This window comes from Anarrhichthys ocellatus, unplaced genomic scaffold (genome assembly GCF_004355925.1).
Source record: "Anarrhichthys ocellatus isolate YVR2014 unplaced genomic scaffold, GSC_Weel_1.0 scaffold2, whole genome shotgun sequence".
In the NCBI taxonomy this organism is placed as follows: domain Eukaryota; kingdom Metazoa; phylum Chordata; class Actinopteri; order Perciformes; family Anarhichadidae; genus Anarrhichthys; species Anarrhichthys ocellatus.
Window position 1 is genome coordinate 6,351,307 of NW_022280032.1, and position 25,341 is coordinate 6,376,647.

Genomic DNA, 25,341 nt, shown 5'->3' on the forward strand with positions numbered 1-25,341 from the left:
TTATACATCAGTCACCCTTTTTTAGCCTCAGTCTGATAGCACCCCCCACCACCCTCTGGCCCTCTGTGGGCAGATCAGTCAGATATGCTGGACCACAGCTCCCAAAGCCATGTTAACAAGCGCCTTTACAAAAGAGTGAGGGGCTGTTAAACATTCAGGACTACAGGGGTCTGGCTAGTGTGGGAGGAGGGCAAGGCAGGGGGAGTGGAGCGGTGAGAAGGGGGAGATGTAAAACTGGAACCCTTGTTGGGAGAAAAAACTTAAAAAGCCAGCACAAGTGATGAGTCAGTGAGTTGGCCAGTCAGTATGAGCATTGTTAAGTTAGTTGGCTCACTGCTTCTGCCATTCAAAAAGTCACAGAAGCTCTCTGGGCAAAGTTGGAGGAAATACACTGCATGACATCTAAAGGAAAGATTAGCATGCAAGCAGATGTGGCTGTATGAGAAAGGGGCCTTGCCTAACAGCGAGCCATGTACATCCTTTATGCGTCTTTGCGAGCCTGGTTTAAGTTCAAGCCTGACATTCCTGCGACTCAGGTTTGGCTGTGTGAGACATCCTCGTGGAGACTTGTGAAAGCAAACATCTTTCTAACAAATGTGCCGCATGAGTGAGTCTGCGCCTGATAAAATGTGAGGCTGTGAAGTCGATGTCTCTGGGCTCCTGACTGAACCTGCCTATAGTTAGCTATCTCCCACGTGAAACTCAAGCTGTTCTCAAACAAGGCCACATTTTTGCAGGTTATTTTGGTCTCATTTGCAAGTCAATAGATGCGAATAGAACAAGAGAGTGTCTTCTTTCTTGCACCCCCTTCTCTCATCTGAAGACAGGTTATCTGGGTTTGAGTGCTTTAACTGTCATGCATAAGGAGATAACACACCACATCTTCAGGAGGAAAAAAAACGTGAAGGGAGATAAACAGGCTCTTGATGGAACAAGCCTTCAGTGGATTCCTTTACAAAGACGCCATTGTTCAGGACATCAGAGGCGTTTTGATGGGACGTGTTAAAAGCCAATCCACCTGACTTGACACTTTGCGGTGTAATGCAGGCACAAATTCACAAAAAAAAACACGATTCCTTTGCATCCATCACGCTTGACTGTCTTTGGACAGGCCAGAGGAGTGCATGCCAGTCTCTGGCGGCGAGGCCACAGACGTGTCCTTGAGGAAGATGAGTTGATATGAATAGCCAGTAGCCACCTCGCCTGTCATGCCATGTGTGCGGCAGTTAATCAGTCACAGGAGGGTCTGGTGTGCCACTATCTCAGAAAGAGTTGTCACTAAACGACAAGCATGCAGCAGACTCTAACAGGGTGTTGCTGTTACTGTACGTGTGTGTGTGTGTGTGTGTGTGGACCAGCTTAGCCTATGGTAGCCCGTGTCTACGAGTCTGCACACCTGCTTCAGTGTTGGCAGTAGCATAAATGTGTGCATTCCCTCTTCATGTGTGCATAGGAGCTGCACGCTCCTAGGGGCAGCCAGGCATATATATCATTCCAGGAGGAAGCGCAGATTTTCAGGCCCCTTTACTGTCACGCCGGTGTTCAAAGGCTGCCCTCAAGTGTGTCTGGTTTTCTCAGCTGTCTTGCTGGCCATAGGGGGTAGAGGCTCTGGGGGAGGTGGTGTAATGGCCAGGCTGCTGGACACTGGCTGGGCTCCCATTTGATCTCAGCTAGAGCCCTTGGCCTGTGAGAGATGACCACAACTGGACACACATTCATCATCTCCATGTTTGCTTGGTCCTGCAAAGCTAACAGCAGCACAGGAATTAAAGTAGGCTTATAGGGGTGAGCTCATGGTATCTGGTATGACCAGTAGCATTGTGGCTAATGTTAGCAAACTTCAGACCGATATTGCTATATACGATATACGATATTGCTAGATGTTACTGAATCGGTTTACTTGACAGTAAAGATTACAGTAGTTCATTTTAATTTAATTTTTATTTTATCCACTTAGCGCTAGTTTACTTTGTTTCTGTCTTTGTTACTACAGCAGTTCAGCCATGTGCGGATGTAAAGTAAAGCATCAGTGACTTTGGCCACCACACACATAGATCAACACTGTGACAGTCTTTGATCTCCTTGCTCTATTTTTCCCCCTCTGTGGCATTGTCGGTATCCATCCGAGTATCCCCATCCATCCATCTCCCCCTCTATCATCCCTCTCTACTGCTTCACCTGTCTGGCATTGTTCTGTCCATCTAAAAGATGAAAGGATGATCAGACACTCGCTGCAGCAGGTTGGAAAACAAACAGTCCAAAGAAAACGGGGAGATGAAGGGAGAGATGAGGCTTGTGGACATTCCCCATATGGTGGCCCTGTCTTAAGGCCAAGCCTGTGTTTATAGAGACCTCAGGTTCAACTGATCAAGCCTGCATCAGATCCCAGAAGGTGTCCCTCTCTTGGGGCAAAGTATGACGTAGCATCTCAACAGGCTGAATGATGACTCATTCAGGCCCAAGCTCCACAGATAAGGTGAAACCTAAAGATTTAACAGCCAGTGTCTGGTGTTGTTCTTGCTTTGGAGTTGGTGGCACAATGAATTACAGTATAGGAAAGGAATGTGAGGTCTGTGCAACATTGCCAAAAGCTGGGCGTACATGTGAGCAACTCTGAATTCGCCATGTATATATGAATAGCTAACTGCTTGTTATTGTCACTATAATGAGATCAGACGTCACCTCATGAAGTTTTGGGAATTTCCTAATGGCCTTTATATCCTCAAAAGCCACACGAGGAGGGCACATGTTTAACTGCCACCACAATAGCAGTGAAAGGGTATAGTTCTCTTTATGAGTGCCTTTATGAAGTAGACTCATCACCAGTAGTGAACCAAGAAAAGCTTGCTCAGATACCATAATGGGCTTCTGGGGGGGGGGCTGTGGGCCTCATGAAAGAGATGGTGTGATTCAGCCGGTGGTTAACATTTAGTGGAATGGCTCTGACATTAGAGAACTGGATTAGATGGAGTGAGGACAGCATTATTGGTTGATGTAATAGCTTGTTAACCAACATTTCATTTTCTTTTCCTCCCTCTTCCGATCCTCACCCCAATTTCTCTTCCTTTCCTCCTCCCCATCCTTCCATTTTTTGCTTTGTCTGTCCAGTAAAAAGAGAGCCTGATGAGCCTGGCGAGTGCGGCAGTGTCGGCGGCTGGCTTCCAGGGCGGGGCACGCCAGCGAGACTTGATGATGGAGCACAAAGTCAGTAAGCTGACCTCTGGCTTCCAGCGGAGCTCCACCTCCGACGATGACTCAGGCTGTGCGCTGGAGGAGTATGCCTGGGTACCACCTGGCCTTAGGCCTGAACAGGTGAGAAATTGTGTTCAATGGACTATTTTTATTGCTATTGTTCATGAAATCAAATGCCCTACAAAGAAAACTTACTGTATAATATTATTCTCTTTAATACCTATTTCATTGGTTCACAAATCCTTACCACAGTGAATAATTGTCTATTCTCCTGACAGAGAGTAAAAACAGACCTGACCTGATTTTCCCTTTTAGCCCATTTGCCTGGCCCAGATAAATGCTACTCAGCACATCACTGAGGGACATACCATTCTAGAGTGTCAGGAGACTGGCACTTATGGGACAGACAACATATTTCTTGGTCCCTTTGTTTTATGCAGACTTGTCAGGCTCCACCAGGCAGCCACTTACAGGCAGGATGTGTGTACTTTTATTTACAAACTGCGGTATGGCAAAGTCTGCTTGTGATTATCAGAGATCTGTTAGGAGGAAGACTTGGTGGGCTGCGCTGACTGCTGCTGGCAGGATCAGGAACGGAGGGGCTGTCTTTTAACAAGCCTTCTCCTCCACAAACACAGGCAGGGCTGTTAGATGTGTCCGCAGGGCAGCCAGTGTGATGTGGCACTTTTCCCAAATCGGCTGCATTTTTCCCCTCTTCTCTACTCATTTCTCTCTTTTCTTTCTGTGTTTCTCTCCCCCTCTGCATCTCTCTCTCCATCCCGCTTCCCTAGTTAAACAACACACATGGAAGCAATGAGGGGGAGATGGGCAAAATAAAGAAGGGTTAGCAGCGACAGAGAACCTTAACTCCTTAACATGAAGGGCCTTTTGTTTTAGAAGTGCATGGGTCAACTGTGATGCCTTTAGTGCAGCCATTTCCCTGAATGGGCCATGTATTATGGGTCATCATTACAGTGAAGACACACATAGGGCTTGGGTGATAGCTGACTGTTCCCCAGCCCCTCGGGAGCTGGATGAGGGGTAATAGCAGCATGGAAAGGTGCATAATTTATGGCGGGGGGCAAACGCTAGGTTGATTGTCAGGGTAAATTGCTGTTAACCCCCCTCTAGACGGCCAAAGCTGCAGGAAGCCCCCCCAACACACAAGACCAGCACATCCCACCTCTTTATCTGGCCGGCTATAATAGCCCCTCCCTCATAAAGTTTATATTTCAGTTGTCAGCCCCAAGGGTCAAAGTGCCACAGAGACAGGCTGCTTTGTCCTGTCCCTATAGAGACAAGCGTATGACTGGATATACAACCTTCAAACTGATTTGACCTGTTGACCTGTTTTAACTTCTTTAGTGCAGATTTATGAAGAGAATGATTCTTCCAGAGCCATCACCACTGAGCATCAATGCTATGTGTTGTGCTTTTGAAATAAAGCTGATGTCGGGGTTAAACTCAAGCAAACACTTTGATTCCACAAAGTCATAGATTTTACACGAGGCTGTCCCAGAATGTGTCTCATCACAAATGAATCTGTCGGCTCTCTGGTTCCTTGTCTTCATAAATATGGGCTGCTCTGTCCAAGATCATAACAAGAATGTATTGCTGCAATTCCATGGATGAAGATTTGGGTAAAAAAATAAAAAAAAGAGCCTTTAAACTCTTGGGGAACCAAAGAAACAGCTATATGTTCAGATTGATAACCACGCATTCTTGAAAATATATAAGTTGGAACGGGTTTCATTTGTCTTGTGTGGGGATTCATTGAACCGTATACGTTTTTGCCTCAACATCAATGATATATTTGGATTTTTTAAATATTTTTCAGCTGTGTCCTAGTGCAAGTACCTAGACAATGCTTCTATGCCTCATCTTCTTACTCCATGCCATGATTTCTCCAGGTCCAGTTATATTTCTCCTGTCTGCCTGAGGACAAGATTCCCTACGTGAGCAGTCCGGGAGAGAAGTTTAGAATCAAGCAGCTCCTCTACCAACTTCCACCGCATGATAATGAGGTGAGAATATTTTGTGTGCATGTGCATAAATACAAGTAACATAAAATTCACCCCAACACGTCCTCTCATGTAAGCCACGCGGCTGCAGAAAAGAATTATTCTCCATTTTGTTTGAGTGGCCGTATCTGCCCGCAAACCCACGGTGTTAACAGCCTCCCCATCTCCATGCCACCCCACTAATGTGAGCCCTTGGCATTCACGTTGACATCCTACTGGGGGACTTTTGTTCCACAATCTTGTAGACGTGTAGTGTGGGCACAATGTCACTTTTGAGTTGATGATTTTATGATGTTTGCCAGGAGCCCCCACCAGCAGGATTCCTGTCATAGCAGTGTTTCTTTACGAGGACTGCTCAGCGGGAGAGAGGGGCTGCTGGTTGAAAGAGGCTTTATGTGATGCCACCACCGCAGTGGCACCACAGTTCGACTTGGCTGTCTCTCTTCCTTTGTTGCCCGTCCTCTTGATTTCACTCTAAACACAGGCCTTGTTTGTGTAAACGTCTGCTTTCCCTCTTGGGAAACATCAAAAAAGCCTGTTGTAAAAATGATGTTCTCAATCAGGACTGTGGGTGGAGATATGTAGGGGGGTGTAAGAAGGCCAAGCAGGGGTCAAGAATTGCCTTTCTTCAGCATGCTCTGGTATGCACTCTGCCCTCTCTCATACCTACCTAAGTTTATAACATTTATTAGTGGCCGACAGTCTTGCAATTGGGTCCTTCAAAAGGGCGTAATCCGAAAAGGTCACTTGGAAAAAGCAGTTTTTTTTTTACTGTATTAGACCTTTAAAAGAAGGAATCCCAGTCATTGTGTGATTGTGAAATTGGCCTTCGTACCCGGAACTTATCACTTTCCTTCCCCAGGTGCGTTACTGCCAGTCCCTCAGTGAGGAGGAGAAGAAGGAGCTGCTTATGTTCAGTGTCCAGAGGAAGAAGGAAGCACTGGGAAGGGGCACACTGAAACTGCTGCCCCGCAATCTTCTGAACAGCATTTGTGAGCATGTAAGTTCCCTGACTTGCATGTATCATGCCTGTGAGACTGTGAGAGGACTGGGATAGTTGTTTTAAAGTCAAGGCTATAGACTTTCAAAACCCAAAAGCCTTTGTCAACCTTGGTACTAAAACAAAAAAGGTTTACTGCCTGTCCTCTGTACAGCTTCATGTACATTATTTGATATTTGGCTAATGTGAATCCAGTTTTAGCTACAACCCAGAAAGAAAGCTGAAGTAAATATCTGTGTCAGCTATGCTATTTAAGAGATACCAAACACAAGCTGGGTTTGCAGCCATCACTGCTGAGTGGTTTGGAGTTGCTCATGACAATTGTTTCACTTAGTATTTACAATGATTATTGAGCAGCCAGAGGGTGCCCATAAACCTTGTCAAAACATAGTCCCATTGATGTAGCTCTCCAATAGAAATCTATGCTGTCTCTGGTTTTCCTCTTTATAATTGTCCATCCTATTCAAAGTCACTGTAGTTGATGTAAAAAAATATCTCCTCATATAATGCAGAAAGGCCACTATGGGAGTGCAGTTATTTACAACCTCAATATGAGGCTTTGTGTTACATTAGGAGCACATGTGGGCTTGAAGCCAGAGCTATATCTGACAGATATAATCACCTCTGCAGGATTCAGATTATTTTATGACAGAATATTTTGGAACAACAGTCATTACAGGATGTTATAATAAGCCATGTGTCCGCATATTGCAGTGTGGTGAAAAGATCAACGGTGGAGAAATGGCAGTGTTCTCCTCAAGGGCGGACCCTGGGCTATGCTGGCACCCCGCATGCTTTGCCTGCTCCACATGCAGCGAAGTGCTGGTGGATTTGATCTACTTCTACCATGATGGAAAAATCCACTGTGGAAGGCACCATGCTGAGCTACTCAAACCACGCTGCTCAGCCTGCGACGAGGTAAAACCACCAGACTGGAATACTGAGACAAAACAATGTAGTGAAGAAAAAACATCCAGTGTTTGACGTTTTTGGCCATTCCGAATTAAACTAGGGATAGCAAAAACATTTAATTTATATCTCCATTGCTATGCATAAATCCAATATATATAAATAAATAGATTGATGTTAGCCAGGAATGCAAAAGCTGGCAGTTTTGTTTCATCCAGTGTACATCTATGTCTACAGATTATCTTTGCTGATGAGTGCACAGAGGCAGAAGGCCGCCATTGGCACATGAAGCATTTTGCCTGCTTTGAATGCGAGACAATCCTGGGGGGGCAGCGCTATATCATGAAGGACGGCAGACCATACTGTTGTGGCTGCTTTGAGTCTCTCTATGCAGAGTACTGTGAGGCCTGTGGGGAACACATTGGTAAGAAGATGATTTTCTAGAGTTCAGATAAAACACTTCGGCATGACTGTCCAGTAGTATTGCTAACCATCTCAACATATCCTGATTTCCAGGTGTCGATCATGCTCAGATGACCTATGATGGGCTCCACTGGCATGCCATTGAGAGCTGCTTCAGCTGTGCCCAGTGTAAGAGCTCTCTCCTGGGCTGCCCCTTCCTGCCACACCAGGGCCGTATTTACTGCTCCAAGGCCTGCAGTCTCGGGGAAGACGTGCATGCCTCTGACTCCTCCGACTCTGCCTTCCAGTCAGCCCGCTCACGTGAATCCCGGCGCAGTGTGCGCATGGGCAAGAGCAGTCGCTCAGCCGACCAATGCCGACAGTCGCTCCTCTTCTCCCCCTCAGTCAACTATAAGTTCCCTGGCTTCAGCGGAAATGCTGACGACACCCTGACCAACAAGCTTGCCCACATGAACTTATCTGATGAGCATTTCTGGAGGGAACGTGGCGAGGAGACCGATGCACCTGAGGACCAGGAGGAGGAGGAGGAGTGGGCGGAACATGAAGACTACATGACTCAGCTGCTATTAAAGTTTGGGGAACATGGGGTCTTCCAGCAAGCCATTGACTCCAGACCCACAGATTTCTGGATGGCTGACAAGGATTCCAAGTCAAAGCAGGAGTCATCAAAAGATGGCACTGGTGGTGTTGGAGGAAGGGGGAGTCTGGCCAGTAAGAAGTACCAGGCTGACATGTACTGGGCCCAGTCACAGGATGGGCTAGGGGACTCAGCCTATGGTAGCCACCCGGGTCCGGCGAGCAGCAGAAAGATCCAGGAGTTGGAGCTGGATCATGGGGCTGAAGGAGGCTTCCAGGGAGAGGAGCCACGATGGTACAATGACTCCTTGGAGTGCATCACAGACGAGTTCAAGAAGACGGATCAGAGTGTTCGAGACTCTATGGACTCACTGGCACTCTCCAATATTACCGGTGAGTCGCTGCGACATGATGCATCAGACCCTAGAAAATATTCTTTTATAAGATGACAATGACGCTTGTGCAAACATTGTATAATTTGTTCTCTCTTCCCTCCAGGGGCCTCGGTAGATGGTGATAGTAAAGATAGACCTTTGGTATATTCCCTGCAAGGCTTCCATGAACTGGAGACAGAAGACTGTGAGAAAAGCAGCAACATGGGAACCCTCAACTCCTCTATGCTACACAGAAGTGCAAATTCCCTGAAGAGCCTTGTGTCAGAGCAGGAGGAGGTGGAGGAAAATGTCCCAGAAGAAGAGGAGGTGCCTCTGCCAGCGGACAGAATCAAACCTCATGTCCCTGCCCTCAGGAGGACACGTTCACAATCCAGGCCGCAGCAAGTCAAGTTCTCTGATGACGTGGTGGACAACGGCCATTATTGCGATCTCCCAGTACGCCAACCGCCTATGAGTGAACGGACTCGCCGGAGAGTGTACCACTTTGAGGAGCAGGGCCAGGAGCCTCAGTCTGGTCGCCACCATCACCACCACAGGAGGCATCGCAGTCGCAAGTCTCGCTCTGACAATGCTCTTCACCTTCTGCCCAAGGAGAGGGCCCAAATGTGCTACAAAGTGGACCACAGAGGGGCCGCCATCGGCCCCAAGGGGCACCAAGCCCTCCATGGCCACCCCAGTCCTGCTGCCATGTCAGACTACGGGCTACAGGGCCAAAACATGGGGAGGTTCTTGGAGCTGTATGGGGATGACGATGACTGGTGCTCCACATGCTCTTCTTCCTCCTCTGATTCTGAGGAAGAAGGCTTTTTCCTGGGTCAGCCCATCCCTCAGCCCAGGCCCCAGAGACACTACTACACTGAGGACTTGCCCAGCCCTGTGGCAGGGATGTCCTCTACTCCTTATGGCCTACGGACTAAGTCCAAAAAGAAGAAGGGGCACAAGGGCAAAAACTGTATAATTTCATAGACTTTCATTACACTTATCCTTAGCGCTGGATAACACTCTGCCACTCACCTCTGCCTCTCATGTACACTGTACAAAATGCGATAACACTCTGCTTGCTTTTAAAGGTTTCACAGCACTCAATTTACCAAGGTGTCTGTAAAAGACACCAGTCCTTCATAGGTGTATGCATATCATTGCAAACATTTGCCAGTAAAGTATTCTAGAGTAATGCATATTTATAAACCACCATCTAAACTTGTCTTTATTTAACAGTGAAGATATTAATGTATATATTGTAGAATAAAAACAACCCAAAAAACGGCTATTTTTTATACCCTTGAGTTAACGACGTGCTTTGTAGCATAAAGCCATTAACATTTAACTATTGGCAGTTGGTACAGAGAGCCATTTTTCCATGAGGCTGTCAGAAAGTGACAAGTTGACTCTGACCCAAGCTCTTCAAATGTGTTTTCTTCCAGGCTTGTTCAGCGCTAGCATGAGAGAAACAGTGTGTATTAACAGGCCTTGTTGAGTGGTGTATTTATGGGTCACTGTATTAACAAATCATTGTAATCTGTATAAATGTACAAACTGGAATATAAGGCTGAGATAGATGATAATTGTAATAAAACTATCTATATATCATGATTTGTAATTTGCGTCTTTCCTGCACAGAAGTACTTCATGGATACAAGAAACAATTTCAAGGCTTCAGCTTTTATTAGAAAAGGATGATATTCACAAGATGTTTGACAATTCATAAGACAAAACATTCAAGATCTACATACATACAGTATAAAAACTCTTTTAATATATAAAATAGCACTGCACTGAAAAAAAAAACCCACATGGAGTTGGCACCTTCAATACTGGTATGGGAGTGCTTGTTACAGTTAGTTGCACGGCGCTGCCTCATCTAAATACAGTGACTGGAAGCACAATACCCTTCATATCACTTAAGACCGAGTAGAAGGTTGTGATAGGAACGTTTCATGTAAATATTTCATTTAGATCTATTTAAAATTTCATCTGTAATCCACTAAACGTAATAGTATTTCATAGGTTTTCCACAACATCATTTATGATAAAAATGCAGCTGAATCTTACACACAAGAAGCTTTGTTTGTACTCATAATACTGCATGTCACCACACAGCCATTTGAACAACTATCCGATCGAGCATTGAGTCTAAAATCCAATTTATCTTTCAGCGTGTGGAAAAGTGCCACTGCCAGATATTCTGTCTTTTCTTAATAATACATGTGAATATCGGACAAGTGAAAAAAACACATTTCAGTGTTGTGACTTGTGGCTTACGCTGAGGTGTCCGGCTGCTTTAAGACCTCGTCCAGCTCCTTCACAAAGTGCCGTAGGGCATCTAAACAGCGCTGTTTGATCTCCAACAGGTTCTCATCCAGTGGAGCCTGCAGCAGGTTATCCAAACTGGGCTCCTTGGCCACCAACATCTTCACCACGGTGCGGAACGTCTCACAGTCCTTCCTGTAATGCTGCACACAAAACAACCATGTTAGGGACGTCAATGTCCATGATGATAAAAATGAAGTACATAGTGTAGAAACCAAAGGTCAATGTTTTTGTAGGACCGTTCTAGATAACACCCAATCTGGAAGTCCGGTATTCTTCTCAATCTTTGGCCAACCAACCACCTCATATGACTGAATTAGTTGGTATTTTATGCACATAGAACACGTATATGCATACCGAATAAACAATATACAAAGGGGAATTTAAATTGACCTCGCAAATAAGTAAGCACCTCTATACGAGAGCTCTTTGAATACTACAGACCGGCTCTTATATCAACGCCTGACTGTGAACTTAATGAACCCAGCTCTGGTAAAATCGGTGAATTCCATGAAACAGGTGTGTGAATGTGTGTATGCGAGCCCATTCAAGTGCATGTCCGCCCAGAACAAAGGGGACACGAGGTGTCAGAGTGCGTTACTGGTGCTGCAGCATTCTTTCACACCACATTGTAACAAGCTCTCACATCCCTCTCAGATTTTACTGCTAACCCAAAACGGCTGTTAAGTCCTTTATTAGAGTCCCAGGTGCAAAGCTCACAACATCTTTATCACCTGGGGAGAAAAGACTAAATGTGGGGCCCTGCACTGAAGCCACCCTAGATGTTTAGGGCTCCACCAGCCTGTCAAGGAGCAGTCTGTGACATCAGGGTCCTCCAGGGTTATGTTAATGCAGCCCAGATCACCTCTCCCCTCAAATTAGAGTCACCGGGGCAGACACAAGGCTTCTCTGTGGCTTCAAGACAACCACTCACTTGGCCACTACAAATAAGAAATCCAATCCAATTACTATCGTCTCTCTAAGACATCTACATTTACAGAATATGCTTTGTATTTTACAATCGGCTGTAGGTTACCACTTCATCAATCCTGCTGAAGTGGCAGGAGATATGACTTACTTCTTCAAAGTAGTGGTCTAAACTCCCTAAGAGGAATTGTATATCTGTGTCATGTTCACCGCATAACCATTTTAGGAATGTGGGCTGTGCGGGTCAAAAATGAGTTGACAGTATCTCATCGAACATTAATTGTCTGTTAAATGTAATAAAACACACAAAGAAACATCAGCGCTGTTAACTTTGAAAAGAAAAATGCTGCCCGTCAACTTAAATCAGAGCCCAGTCTTGAGCAGAATGTGAGGTTAACCGGTTAAAACGGCTTCATTCCAGCGTTCTGTCAGTTATGGGGAAATATAAAAACCACAGCTGCTGTTACTTTGCCCAGACACACATTACACAATGTGTATCCAGGCTAACTCGTGATCGTGTATCCATCAATTTGTATAGCGCTCACAAGAGCTTTTGTATATTTGTTATATCCCTGTCACATGACTTCACTGTAAATGGTGATTATTTCATGGTGTTTGTAATGTCTGTGTATGGCCGTCACTACACTTTGTAAAGAAACCACAGTCCGTATCAAGATGATCTCTTCCATCGAAACCTGGGAGGGAACTCGTCTGGGTGGTGCTTTAAACACACAGAAAAGGTCAAAGAAACAAAAATAATACGACATTCAGTTTGGAACAATAAGGATGGAGACAATGTGCCACATGGGAACCACTCACTGGCTAAAAGAAAGGCTATTCAGCGCACCTGTAGGACCGAAGTAGGCTAAATAAGGTTATGAGAAATTATAAAGTTACACACACACACACAAAGGGAGAAAATAAAGGGTCTCCATTTTCTGCTCTACCCACTTATTACAATGATGCCAGATGCCTCCAGCACCTCGATCACGTCAGTCCTCCTTCATGGCTTTTTTAAACATTTTTATTTCTCTCACTCTCTCCCGCTGATAATTCCCCTGCTGAACAAGCAACAGCATGTTCAGATAGTTGATGCACTCCTATCTGTTCATACGCGCATCCCTAACCCACATTCTGTGGTACGGGGACATGACATCGGAACCAGAAAAATGTATCAAATATTTTGGTAAGGTGAAAAACTATGACAACTATGAGTATTATAACAACACAGGTCATTATATCACTTTATCACAACACGCATTGTAAACACACGGAGGAAGGCGAGTGGAGTAAACTCCGACAGGAATATCCTAGAGACTGTGGGAGATGTTTGGACTCACTGCTGATGATTTAATGTCTGCAGATCATGTCAAGCGCATTCGCGGCCCCCGCGTAATGATAGTCTTCAGCCACCGACCACAAGGAAGCGAAAGACTCACGACATGTGTGGCCAGCTATAAGCTCAGGGTCAAACTCATTCCACAGCACAGGTTACCCTTCTGTCTTCATGCTCTACATGTACGAGTCCCTTCACAGGCTATTCTTAAGCGTTTCACATGATCTTCACGGGTGGATTTCCACACCCCTACCTCTTTGAGTGCAGATCTCTCCTTTGTTAAACATGTCCACTAAGCGAGAATTATTTCGCAGAGGCAAAGATGGGTTCCAGGTCTGAAGATGCGAGAGGAAACATGGGCTGAATGAGACACTAACATGTGGTGTGTGTCCCATAAACCAGAACCCCTCTAATCACTTACGGTTGATTATGTTGGCCTCCTTCAAAACAAAAGCTTCCCAAGCTACAGCCTTTGTTGACAGTGATTACATTTTCACTTCATTATATCCTGTAGACACAGTTTTACACACTTGAAAGCCTTACGGAACGGGGTTGGAAATAGTGGCCTTATAATGAACGATGAACTCAAATGAAGAGATTTCCCTTATTGGTACCGCAGCTAAGAAGACTGGGAGCTGTCATGTGCTTACATGCGCATGACTGTGCATATAAATGCGTGATAAAATGAGGAGCATCACTCCACATTTATTACAGCACTGAACAATTGTGGAGTGACTTCAAACAGCCTGCTATTTTTTGTAAAAAAAACTGCTTCCACGTTACTTGAACAAACAGGAAGGGTGCTTTTGACCTGAGCGTGCTCTGTGTGTTGTGAGAAAAGGTTGCAGGGAGGTTCTGCCTAAATCCAACACCCACCTCTCCTTCAGTGGGAGCCATGAGCTGATCTTTAAGCTTGATACTAAGGGGCCACACAGGACGGGCTGGAGCCCCAAGAGAAACCGGCAACACTAGGGGCATAAAGGAGGAGCCTTAAAAAGTGGGCTTCTGCCCAAATCGGATGTTTGTGGAGGTCCAAATTGTGCACATACTGACGGGAGGGTGCTGGGGTACCGGGTGGGGGATGAGAGGTGGGGGGGGGGGGGGGTTTGACTGAGATTATACATAAGGCACTCACATGGACATTTAGTGAGGCTCTGTTCAAATGAGCACTGAGGCAGGCAGGGGGCCTGCATAATAGGGGAAGCGGGGTAATGACTTGAGGGCTGGTACACATTAGGGGATATTAAAAGAGCCATTCTAATCACTCAAGCTGCAAACCGGACCTCTCGATGGAGGGGCTAATAGTTGAAATGGATATGTTTCATTTGCGGTGATTGGGATGAGGAATGGACTTCTCTGAAAATTACTCCCAGGCACTTAGTTCAGTATCGACTAGATATTTTCGATGTTGTTGTTGTTGTTGTTCTCATTTTACAAGCTCAGATTGTGCTGAGCTGTGGTCAGTGCCGAGATTGATAAATTGCTCCATCTGTTGCAACAACTGCATGCTGGTCATTACGCCTGTAACATTTTTTGACACATCTTATGACAAGCGATGTCATAAGTGGGGATGTTTACTGTTTCAATGAATTTTTGGTTGCTAATTTCATTTATAACCCTGAAACCCCCACTCAAAGTATGCATTACATTGAGTGTAAACAATGAGCTATGCTGGTGTGACAAATCCATTTCCAAATAATCTGGCCCCATGCTACCAGGGCTATTAAGACCGTTCTGATCAGACAAATAGCCCCATTTAGGAAAGACAAGAAAATGATGGAGTGGTTTATTTCGGTGTATGTTGCGCGCTTGTTTTACACAAAATGCTGTGGATTGGAGCCATTTCTTTAAACGAGGTGGTCTGAGATCCAGCTCTGCCCACTATCCGATCCGCTCAGTCTGGCGATCCACGGCAGCGATAGATCGGTGGGTGTTTAACGACCCCTGGGGGCAGATGTTACAGTAAAAGACACGGTAGAGGATTCTGCCTCTCACCACATCTGTAGAAGCAGTTGGAAATGGCAGGGTAAGCATGTGTGTGCTAATGCCAAGAGACGTACCACACTGTGGGTGGGCCACCTGCATCCTGCAGGGCAATTCCTGCCCTGCTTTAACGAGAACAGATAAGTGGTACTGTAGTGCGGAGCGATGAAGGGTAGGGAAAAGAGCAGGCCACAGGAGGCATCCCGACCTGAGGTGCTAAGGACTTTTCTGCTGACTTATCCTCCTTCTCTCCACCTAAAAAATGTTTCTCGATTTCTTAAATACTACGCGTAGCAAGCCAATGCACATTTATATACGCCTTTTACGTCAACCCCTTGACTCACAGCCAAATCGTAAAACCAGTGTGAACCAGGGTTGTCTGGATACGTGACGCACCTCGAGATCAGGGTAAGGCCCACACGTGTAACATGGGGAGAGAACACAGTAAGGGGAACTCATAGGAACCTTCGTTTTGGGGCTACAATGTCCCAGCTACCGATTTCTGTATAAAAAACAACAAGTGCTACAGTAAGTGTGTTATTTAATACTGTTTGTTAGTTTCTCTCTACAACTGCCCACTGACACACTCCCTGACCGTTGCCCATGTTCTGTGTGACCACTTTGACTCTGGATATTAAGTGTGGTGAATAAGACTCATGGGGTATTGCAGTATATAGGAGACCCCGTGATAGGAATGGAGAAAGCTCCGGATCTAACAAAGACAGCGGAGACAAGGTATATTATGGAGAGTTGAGAGAATTAACAGAAGTGAGGTCGTTTCATGGAGAAAATCTTGCTACCGTCTCAATTTCCAGAGCCTTCGCTTTAATGGCCTCCGACCGGCGAGCCTTGAAGTCTTCCTCTGGTGTCGGCTTTGGCTCCATGCTGGCAGCAACCACCTCCTCCGTCTCCGCTGCAGATGCAGGAGTTTTTTCCTGGCGGGCCAAAGGTTAAAGGGTTAGAACGGAGGTCACTCGGTTTAGAAGCTGGTTCTGATTTCAAAGTGTTTCAAACGGAGACAAACTCTGCTCTTGTACGAGTGTTGAGGTCTTGTTTTGGTACATGTCTCATTATGCACGCTGCATGTCAACAGTAAACAGCAAAGACGGGCCATGTACAATACATCTCTGTGATTAAAGGATCCGTACAGCCAAAGATCAAAGTAGAAGCCCGCTGACGCAAATAGATCGGTCAGTTATACTTACAGTTAAAAGAAACTTAACCTAAATGTCCACAAAGCAAAGAGCATATTCTTTTTTTACGTTATTTTAGTCTTTACTGTACCATACTGGTGGTTTTGTCCGTTTTCGTCCCGTTGATTATACATGTACTACAAAATCTTAAATCTTAAAGTTACATTGTCACCACAACACAGTTGATGAAGTCAAGGACACGGTTTACAACTCTTCTTTTTGATTAATTCAAGAACAATCTAAGACCTGAAAGTTTGACGCTTATAGCAATATTAGAAACCCGTGGTGGTGTGTTGACTGATGTTGCAAAATGTTTCTTGTAAGAGCAATACTGGTTGCCCTCAAATGCTGGTTTTACCTTTGAAGATCCAGAGCTGTGAGGAGCCTCCTCCTCCACAGAGCTGCTGGGAGTGTGGCTCGTCGGCACACTGGTCTTATCTACGGAGAAAGCATCACGAAAGAACAGTGAGAAAACAAGCAGGGAAAAAGAGGTTGATCTAAAAACAATAGTGAGGGCGACCACAGCATTCCTTTTTTTCTAATTTTGCTCTGTATTTAAATAGACCCTTGGGGAGCCTCCTGGTGGGCCAGTGAGCCGGGACGCAGGCCAAGTTAAGTGCAGCATCCCCGGTTCAAATCTGGAAAGGGTCCGGGACCACACGTTGCTCAGCTCGTTCCACTGTGCTGTCTAATAACTAGAAAATAGTATATTTCTTTAAACACCCTGGGGAACGATTACTCTCTACTGTGAGACATCAAACAATGACTCACTTGTCATTGTGAACAATTGTGAAGCCAAGGCATTATGAGGCAGCTGAAAAGTATCAATCAATGTTGTTTTTTAATACTCCCTTGTTGGATCCTCCCGCACAATAGCGGTCGAGGAGTTCAGCTGTGCCTAAATTGAAATATTGTCCTTTGCCGGCTCCAATGTGTCTCGAAAAAAACAAACAAATATGAGTAAGTTGTTTATTTTTACGGAAGGAATCTCCCACAGTGATTAGAGTGAGCCAAGGTATAATCTCCAACTTAATGCGAGTCCCTCGGCAAGACTACGGAGCGCTCATGTGGCGCTCTCTCTCTGAGACCCCACAAAGACTGGATACTCAGACGCCGTAGTTTGGACCACACAGACATAAAACTGTGAGGCTTGGGTATGCCAAAAAACAAACTAGTTAATATGACATTGTGTTTGAACATGTCTAAAGGCGTAAGTGTTTATAACGCTTCCGAATGACCGCGCTTTAAGGGACGAAATGCCTGCCATCGTACGGAGGAGGGGCTTAGTGCAGTAAGTGTTTGAATGGCAATAACAGAGCAGGAGAGAGCAGAGTACATCTTACCTCTTACCTCTCGGGCCAATTGCTGTGTATAACATACGAGTGTTTCTCAGATTGTCGGTTTTGGGAAAAGGGGATCATGAGTATCCCCACCTGCCCGGCACCTCGCACCCTCAGTAACGTTCCAGTAAACCTGGTTTCCATAACTGGGGTCAGGGATTAGAGGAAACTGATCTCCCCAGCTAGAGTTCTCTGCCATGTATACGGGGAACCGCGGTGTGATTACAACGAGCGATGCATTCTTGCATTTAAAATAATTCCATCCAAAGTTTGACTGAAACTAACGTGAAGTCGGTTTTCCACTGCTGAACAATTAACTATTTGTTAAATTCAGGCACTTCTGTGCTGTGAGGGTTATCTCCAGAGAGAGATAAACAACAAGTCCAAACTAACATTGGGGTAGTGGAGACATCTGATTATTGATGTGCTGCATGTATGTACTACAATGTGTGTAAACATGTTACACGTCTGCTGGTTTCTCTAAATAACCTGGTTACTTGAGTGCACGTAAAGGCACTGCCTGGGCAACTAGAGAAAAGGTGCGAGTCCAGCCTGCATCCAGGTGTTTGGTTCCTGAGGCTCGACTATAGCCTTGCAGTTGGTGGGCCCATGTTGCAGCAGCCCCTGTGTTACTCGCCAATAATAGTCATCATCATAGACCTAGATTTTTGCAAAAAGACGTTGCATACAGCTTGTGTGTGCAGGACAAAGTCACTAAAACCCAGAGCTGGCCTAATTAGTATCCCAGATGGGAGTGGAGTCGGGAGGTACGATTGTTTTCTCACAGTTTTATTGCGTCTTCAAAGGCTGGTACATGGAGCTGAGCCCTCACCGCATTAATATGTTTATGTGTCTTAGAAATCAAAGCACAGGAGGAGTTACTGTCCCCACTGCTTTGCCTCAGACTAATAACATTGCTTTCGCCAGATCACTTTAAATTAGATTTATTTTGTAAAATGAGAATCCATAAATTTCATTAGCTCAGCATTTGGTAATTTAAGTTGTAAACCCTGTAGAAGTCTCATGTAATGTGACAGACCCAAAGTCATTTTGAAGACATTGTTAAGCCAACGCATGAACTAAAGAAAAGGTCAAGTTCTGAATACAAAACCAAACCACCCCAATAAACCAAGGCTATCTGTTTTTTCCCAGCCTCTGAAAGTGTGTGTGGTGTTAGTGTAATTAACATCCTAACGTGTTTCAGCACACCCTGACCCTTCACATTACACACCACCTCTGAAAACAGATGCTTCACCTGGAATGGCTTAATGCCTTGACACATTATAATTATACATATGCCTTTGTGAAAACGGGAAAAGTCTCTCTTTTGTTGCCATTACAGAGCGTATAACAGCTGCAAGGACAAACATCAAACTAGATACGCGTGAATTCACAACTCTGTAGCCCTCCTATTTATATCTGTGCTCCTTCGGGTTTTGCACGACGTGGCCGATCACAGTGTGCGTTATTGGACGTCATACAATCCACTCGGGCAGCCGGTCACACAGCTCGGTCCATCACTGCTAGTGCTTTGCAACACATTTAACAGAATAAAAGAGAGCATTCTCTGCCTCTGTATTCCTGCGATTACGCCCCAGTTTCATTATTGATATTCATGAGTAGGTGTGGAGACATGGATGACTTCCTGTTATTCCCCTCAGCTGATCACAGTGCAAGATTGTAACGGAGGCTTTTTGAAATCGGTAAACCTGAGACTTGCTATACGTACGCCTTTGCTGGGCCTGCTGGTAGGTGAAGCCTTTCTCTCTGTCCGGGGAGAAGCTCCGGCTGCTGGTGTTTGATCCAGAGCGGACAGGTACAGGTGGATGGGCTCCCCTCCTTCCAGGAGAGCGCTCACGTTTGGCTACTACAGGCGGAGAATTCCTGCAGTCATAAAAACAAAGCTCTCGCAGCGTGACGGGTTGTTGATTCATTTAATGCTCCCCATCGTAATATTCGTGGACACCAAGACGGATATAACTAGTGTGTTTGAATGTCATTTAATACAATAGCCTCCTGGACAATGCTCGTTACGGACTTATTTAGTCACGTTGATTGGCAGCCCTCTCTTTAAGAACTAAACACCTGATTTTAAGGCCTGCCTGCTAACAGAGTTGGCAGTTTGATAAATGTATTCTAGGAGACTTTATGGCAGTGACACTGACCTTAGAGGAGGGCCTGACACTTGGCCTCTGCTGCGGAAATAAGGACCACTTCTGCCACTGTGCCTAAAGAAAAACAGGAAAAAATAAACATACAGACACAAAAATGACCAAAATCAATTTCTGGAGAGACTGCTCTGCAGCTAAAGAAAGGTCAAGGCAAAATATGATGTATACAAAGTCTTCGTCAGAGAACGCCTTCAGTTGGGTAATGGAAACAGAATAAATAGACAAAACCACAGAGACTTAAATTCAGTCTCAGTGGGGCACTGATCAATTTGTTGAATTGAGGCAATCTTCCACTTTGGAACATGCAACTGTTGGCAGACAGTTGGAGCAATTTTGGTCTTCTTTCACTTCTATACGTCTTCAATTGCAGGCAGAGTCATGATTAAGCCTTAATATGAAGCTGAATTCACAAAGCACGGTCACCAAATTTGCTATTCAACCATGTAATGCAATAAAGCATCCACCTAAATGCGTGATAGGTCTTAGCACAAACACTGAAACGTCTTTGTACTTTGTTTTCATAATGTTCCAGGCCGAAGCCGTGTGTCCTGACAACAACCTTTAGGTCCAGAGGTATAAAGGACCCAAAGGCACCTGGTTGTTATGACCTCGGCCTGAACTCGAGCCACCTCTCAAACAAAGAGCAGGTCTAACAAGACCTCGAACGTTTACGACTCGTGGTCTTGTTTGAAGCAGCCAAGACTCGGCCTGCCATTTGCCAAACACTTAATTGCCATCCGTGGACTACAGAAGACAGACACAGAAAAAGTTTTGTACTTTATATTGGAATAAAACTAAAATTGTATATACTCTTATGAAACATACTCTACTGAGAGTCAATACACTGATAAATGACTAGAACAATGCAATGACTGGATGAGTCATGAATCCTTAAAACAATGGTCGGTCCCAAGAGACAGAACAAACTAATAGTAACAACTTTGCATCTTTATTCCCTTTGCTGTCTTTAACAATCACGCAAAGCAGAAACATGTCTGGCTTGTTTGAAAATAAAAATAATTCACTTGACTGGATGGATTTTTGCCAGTTCATTAGGCGGTTCACTCATTTCATAATCTGCGGGTAAAACCTCCACAAGGGAGCACAATAAACCCCTCAAGTGTGTGTCACCAAGACTCCACTACAGAACATTATTACGTTTATCCCACACACTTTGAGCTTCATTTAAAGCTACAGTAAGACAACAGTGTTGCTTTAGAGTCGACGCACGTAGCCGCAGAAGCTACGCTATTACTCCCTATGACTGTGACCATTGCTTTGGCTTACAGAGCCTGGAGTGCCAGGGGATTCTGTCTTGTGCTAAGATTGAGATCGTTTCATATTTGCCACCTCGTCAACATGGCCACTGTCGCACCGTGTGCAAGAAAGGATCCTACGGTCAGAATTCTTGCCTCGTTGTCTTTGAGATAGGATCAGGTAAGAGGCAAGCTCTTGACATGAGCATCACTTAAACCAAAACACTGTTGTTATACTGTTGTGATAGAAATGATGGAGCATTATTACATGGATGGGTTAGGTTTGTGACTGTTTTTTAAAGTCTGTCCTAAAACAATAGTGAGGTTTCCCCTATGTACACGTTTGTGGTTGTAATCATTCCTCCTGTTCATTATAATATCTCTTCCTAAAGGGCTTCCAATGTACGTGATGAGAGTTCAAATCCACAGTTCTGTTTTGTGTGAAAAATACATTCAACAGATGAGATTTTAGGGTAATTTGGAACCCTAAATTGACCTAATAGGAATTCAATATTGTTGTAATTTCACTGCAGAAAGGACCAAAAGAAACACAAGACATACTTTGCTCAGAATATCTGACAAGTGTCGTGGTGTTTGACTGAGGAGGGAGTGGTCCAGCTGTTTTTCTTCTCAGGGTGGGGTGAGGGCTGGGGGGAGGGGTTGTTTGACTGAGTGAGTAGACACTAGTGCCCTTTGTCCCCCTCTCTCGCCTGGTATGACTGCTGGAAAGGGGAGCTCGGGCCCGTAAACTGTTGGTATGTTGAAGTGGCCGGGGCGAGAAGAGTGTCTGTTGATGTATAAGTAGTGTGTTGATGCTGGACTTAGCAACATTGTGTGGGGTTAAGCTCTTCAGCTTATCTCAAGAGCAGCGTGGTCATAGATCATTGCAATATGCTCATCATATTTTCCGTTTTCTTTTTAAAGTTATACTTTTCTGCCAAGGCAACAATGTGTAATAACATAATTCAAAAATACATTTGAAAGTGATTTTACACACATGAGTTTGGTTTACCCATTTTATTCCCTCAATGATATCACATGCCAGGAAAGTCACACATCAAATACCTATCAAGCTGACAACACTCACGTTTAAAAAGACTGAACTCTGCCTCCACCTTGTGGGCAGTTGGATGCATTACACAAACATTTCAGTGAAGAAAAACTGTGTTGATTAATAAAACAATCACTATGACTTACCTTGAGCCTAACTGATGCCTCAAATCATCTCTGCCATAAGACTGTTGCGAGTACGGGCCCTCCTGAAAACAAAATCACGATTACAACAACCCTTTAAGGTTCCCCGTGGAACGCAGCACACGTTCCTGTTCGTGGTTTCAGCCTATTCCACTGATCGACAAGTGGCGGCAGTGCACAAAGATATAGTGCAATGCACCAGCAAAGACAAGAAGGAAGAAGTTTGGGAAATACAATGTACACATCGTGACGTTATTGGGAACGACAAAAAAAACAATTAAACTAATGCAATTGACCATTCTGTTGTTAACTTCCTGACATACTTAAGTTGGAGTCAGATGCATCGTTGTGCCATTTGTTAATGTTTCTATTTAATCAGCTAAAAAAAAAGCACTTTAACACTCTGCTCTGGCTATAGTTACACTTGTTTACGAACCTGGAACACAAAACAGAGTCAGTTTATAAAATATGCAAACCAAACGTGTCTTACATTTTGCGGGGCATTTCTGCGAAAATTGTCGTGCAAGCTGTCATCAAAGTAGCGACGGTCATTGGATGGAAAACTGTCTTCTTCGTGGCATTCTCTTTCATCGTAGTAACGTCGAGGCCCACCATACCACTGGTCATCATCAAAACCGCCGTCAAATTCCACATGCGGCCGGGGCATAGGGCTCCTCTTATCAACAATATTAACCACTCGATGGACAGTCACCTGAAATGACAAAATATTACAGCTTCTCTTTAAACAAGGTTTAGTTTGTAACATTGTCCTAAATTAAATTAAGGTGTGACAAGTATTTTCTCCAAATTCCTTGATGAGTTCATGCTCAATCATAATAAAGATGTCCTGAGATAAGTCTCTGCAATCTAAGGGCTGAGTGTGTACCTTGGTTTGTAGAGTTGCACAACACAAATAATAGTTTTTTCAACCTAATTTAGACAAAGATAACAGCGTCCACAGCATTATGAGACATAATGAGATCAAACGTTTCATGAGATCATTGATATGCTCCGAAAGAATAACTACAAAAGATGAAAAAGTGAATGATTACTCAAAACTACCATAAAGACCTACCATGGTCAAAAAAAAGGATGTGACTTAAGAAACAGCATCATGATATAAAAGACTGTTGACTCAGCCGTTTTCCCCTCTTAGTCTAACTAATATATTTAGCAAAACAACATCTCCCCTTACCTCTCTTGAATCCATGGCTGAGAAGCGTTCGTCATATATCTCCCGAATTGATTTTTGACCACGTCGATATGCCACTGTAAAGAAAAGTGTGTTGTGTACTGGTCAGACCTGGCGTTCAAAGTACATTGGAAAATGTGCAGTCAAAATGTCAGCATGCTGAAGAAAGTGGTACAGCCGAAACAGTCCAGTTACAGGCTGAAGTCTGTGTGAACGACTACTAATTGTTGTGCTTGTAAAACATGCAAAATACTGTTTTCACTTACTGTGGAAGGAATGATTGTGGTTCCTTGTCTGGTATGTGCAATATGTTTCAAATGGGAATGATCGACCTAGAATAGGAGGAAAAAAGGTATAGCCTTATTTAGCTAACTCAGAATAATAAACTTTCGACGTATACCCCAAATTAGAGTGTTATAACACACGCACAGACACACACAGACACATACACAGTATTCTGACCTCAGTTCAACATTTCTACATTCACATAGTCCTTTTTGACATGTCAAAACAACAAACATGTGTATTTAAGCCCATAGCCTTTCAAATATTTGATTGATTCAAAAATAATTTGTTTATATACACTTAACTAATGGGTCCCCAACCATCCACATAACGTTACTTATCAACAGGCTTCTGCAAGGAGCACTGCTAACTGTTACTCCACTGCTCCTTCTTATAACTAAATAACGTTACTGCTGGGAAACGTGAACAGAGCCAATGAATGAGAGCAATGGGACAACACATAATAGAGCCTCTGCTATCAAGTGACAATGATTGAAATGTAGGCTGCTGTTTTGCATGAATGAGAAAGCCCCACGCTCTTAGCACTGTTGTTAGCAAAATTAGCATCACAGAGCAAGGGGAAGTCGTGAGAAACTCACTCACCAAATAATGCTTTTAAAAGTCCTGGTCAGACAGTGCGTTGTACATATTTATCGTGCCGCTAAAGGAGACTTTTACTGAAATCCAAGTTACAAACCACTCTCGACTTTTCTTTTCGTGTACCTGTTAAAGCCCAAACACTCCCAGCTACAGTGCCATTACAGCGACACCAGCATTTACCACTTTCCTGTCTACTCTTCTTCGCTGAACAACGTACTTCCGGTAAACAACGCTCTGCCGCCCTCTGGAGGCGAAGGTTGGGAGTGTCCACACTTTCTCATGTCGGCCAGTAGTGGAAGATCTTTTACTTTGGTTAAATTAAAGTAGCAATACTGTAAAAGTACTCATTTTACTTCTCATATACAGTCTGTACATTAGACAGTAACCTGGTCCCTTGCAGTTATGTTTTATGGCAGCATTTTAAGTTAAATTAATACTATTCTATTTCATTATACTGTGCATTTTTTATTTTACTTAATATGTTCTACTCTGTTATTTTATTGTATATATAGTGCATCTTTTATACTTAATATTTTTACTCTGTCACTTTGATTGCTTAGTAAATGTGGAGCTAATTCTGACCAATGCATATACTGTTTTTCAATTTAATCAATAACAATGCATTATAGTTTCTTAAATCTGCATAGGTTGTGTATAATGTGAAATGTATCTTACCGTGGCTGTCAAATAACTGAAGTAAAAAAAAGTACATTTGCAAAAAAATGTTGAGGAGCAGAGGTGTAAAGTAAACATGTACCAATGCCATTCATTCAAGTACAAGTACATATATGTACCTTTATTACCTGATATAATGTGTGTATTAATACACTTGTTGTGTCACTTTAAGTGGATGTTAGTGTGTCAATTTATTGCAGTTTATGAACATGTACATTTCCCCAGTCCTCGTTAGGCTGTCTTGGCGCGTACACCTTCCTCTTATGATGCAAAAATGTACAAAGCGACTTTCATGGACGTTGTGTCCCGTTTACTGCTCTTTCTGTCTGTAGTGATTACATTAAAGGTGATTGGGTGAACCCG

General features: G+C 44.1%; 2 protein-coding genes across 4 annotated transcripts in view; one reads left to right on the forward strand and one right to left on the reverse strand.

Annotated features, from left to right (window-relative positions):
• The window catches only part of prickle1a (prickle homolog 1a), a 24,812-nt gene extending 14,683 nt beyond the window's left edge, over window positions 1–10,129 (forward strand). The window contains exons 2-8 of one of the 2 annotated variants that reach the window (XM_031860693.1): window positions 3,109–3,312; window positions 5,103–5,216; window positions 6,076–6,213; window positions 6,928–7,131; window positions 7,360–7,546; window positions 7,639–8,514; window positions 8,620–10,129. In XM_031860693.1, the coding sequence (XP_031716553.1) occupies window positions 3,124–3,312; window positions 5,103–5,216; window positions 6,076–6,213; window positions 6,928–7,131; window positions 7,360–7,546; window positions 7,639–8,514; window positions 8,620–9,482 (2,571 nt within the window). In that variant the 5' untranslated portion in view covers window positions 3,109–3,123 and the 3' untranslated portion in view covers window positions 9,483–10,129. The remainder of the gene's footprint in view (window positions 1–3,108; window positions 3,313–5,102; window positions 5,217–6,075; window positions 6,214–6,927; window positions 7,132–7,359; window positions 7,547–7,638; window positions 8,515–8,619) is intronic. The other variant, XM_031860702.1, reaches the window with a different exon arrangement.
• LOC116390738 (periphilin-1) lies at window positions 9,585–24,493 on the reverse strand. 2 transcript variants are annotated; one of them, XM_031860724.1, is made up of 10 exons: window positions 24,427–24,493; window positions 23,685–23,750; window positions 23,422–23,495; window positions 22,717–22,938; window positions 22,230–22,291; window positions 19,771–19,833; window positions 19,335–19,489; window positions 16,624–16,703; window positions 15,873–16,007; window positions 9,585–10,969 (listed from the first exon to the last, which is right to left on the reverse strand). In XM_031860724.1, coding segments are annotated over exons 2-10 (987 nt in total). In that variant the 5' UTR covers window positions 23,686–23,750; window positions 24,427–24,493; the 3' UTR covers window positions 9,585–10,774. The 2 variants fall into 2 exon arrangements, with proteins under 2 accessions (XP_031716584.1, XP_031716575.1); XM_031860715.1 differs by having other exon boundaries at window positions 24,307–24,485.
• Window positions 24,494–25,341: the final 848 nt, after the last annotated feature.

What these genes read in the sequence shown, in the direction of transcription:
- LOC116390738 (XM_031860724.1), bottom strand. An exon ending in CCAGCAGGCCCAGCAAAGGC is followed by an intron (nt 16,704 to 19,334) that starts GTACGTATAGCA and finishes CTTTCTCCGTAG; the next exon opens with ATAAGACCAGTGTGCCGACG. An exon ending in AGGCTCTGGAAATTGAGACG is followed by an intron (nt 10,970 to 15,872) that starts GTAGCAAGATTT and finishes TTTTGTGTGCAG; the next exon opens with CATTACAGGAAGGACTGTGA.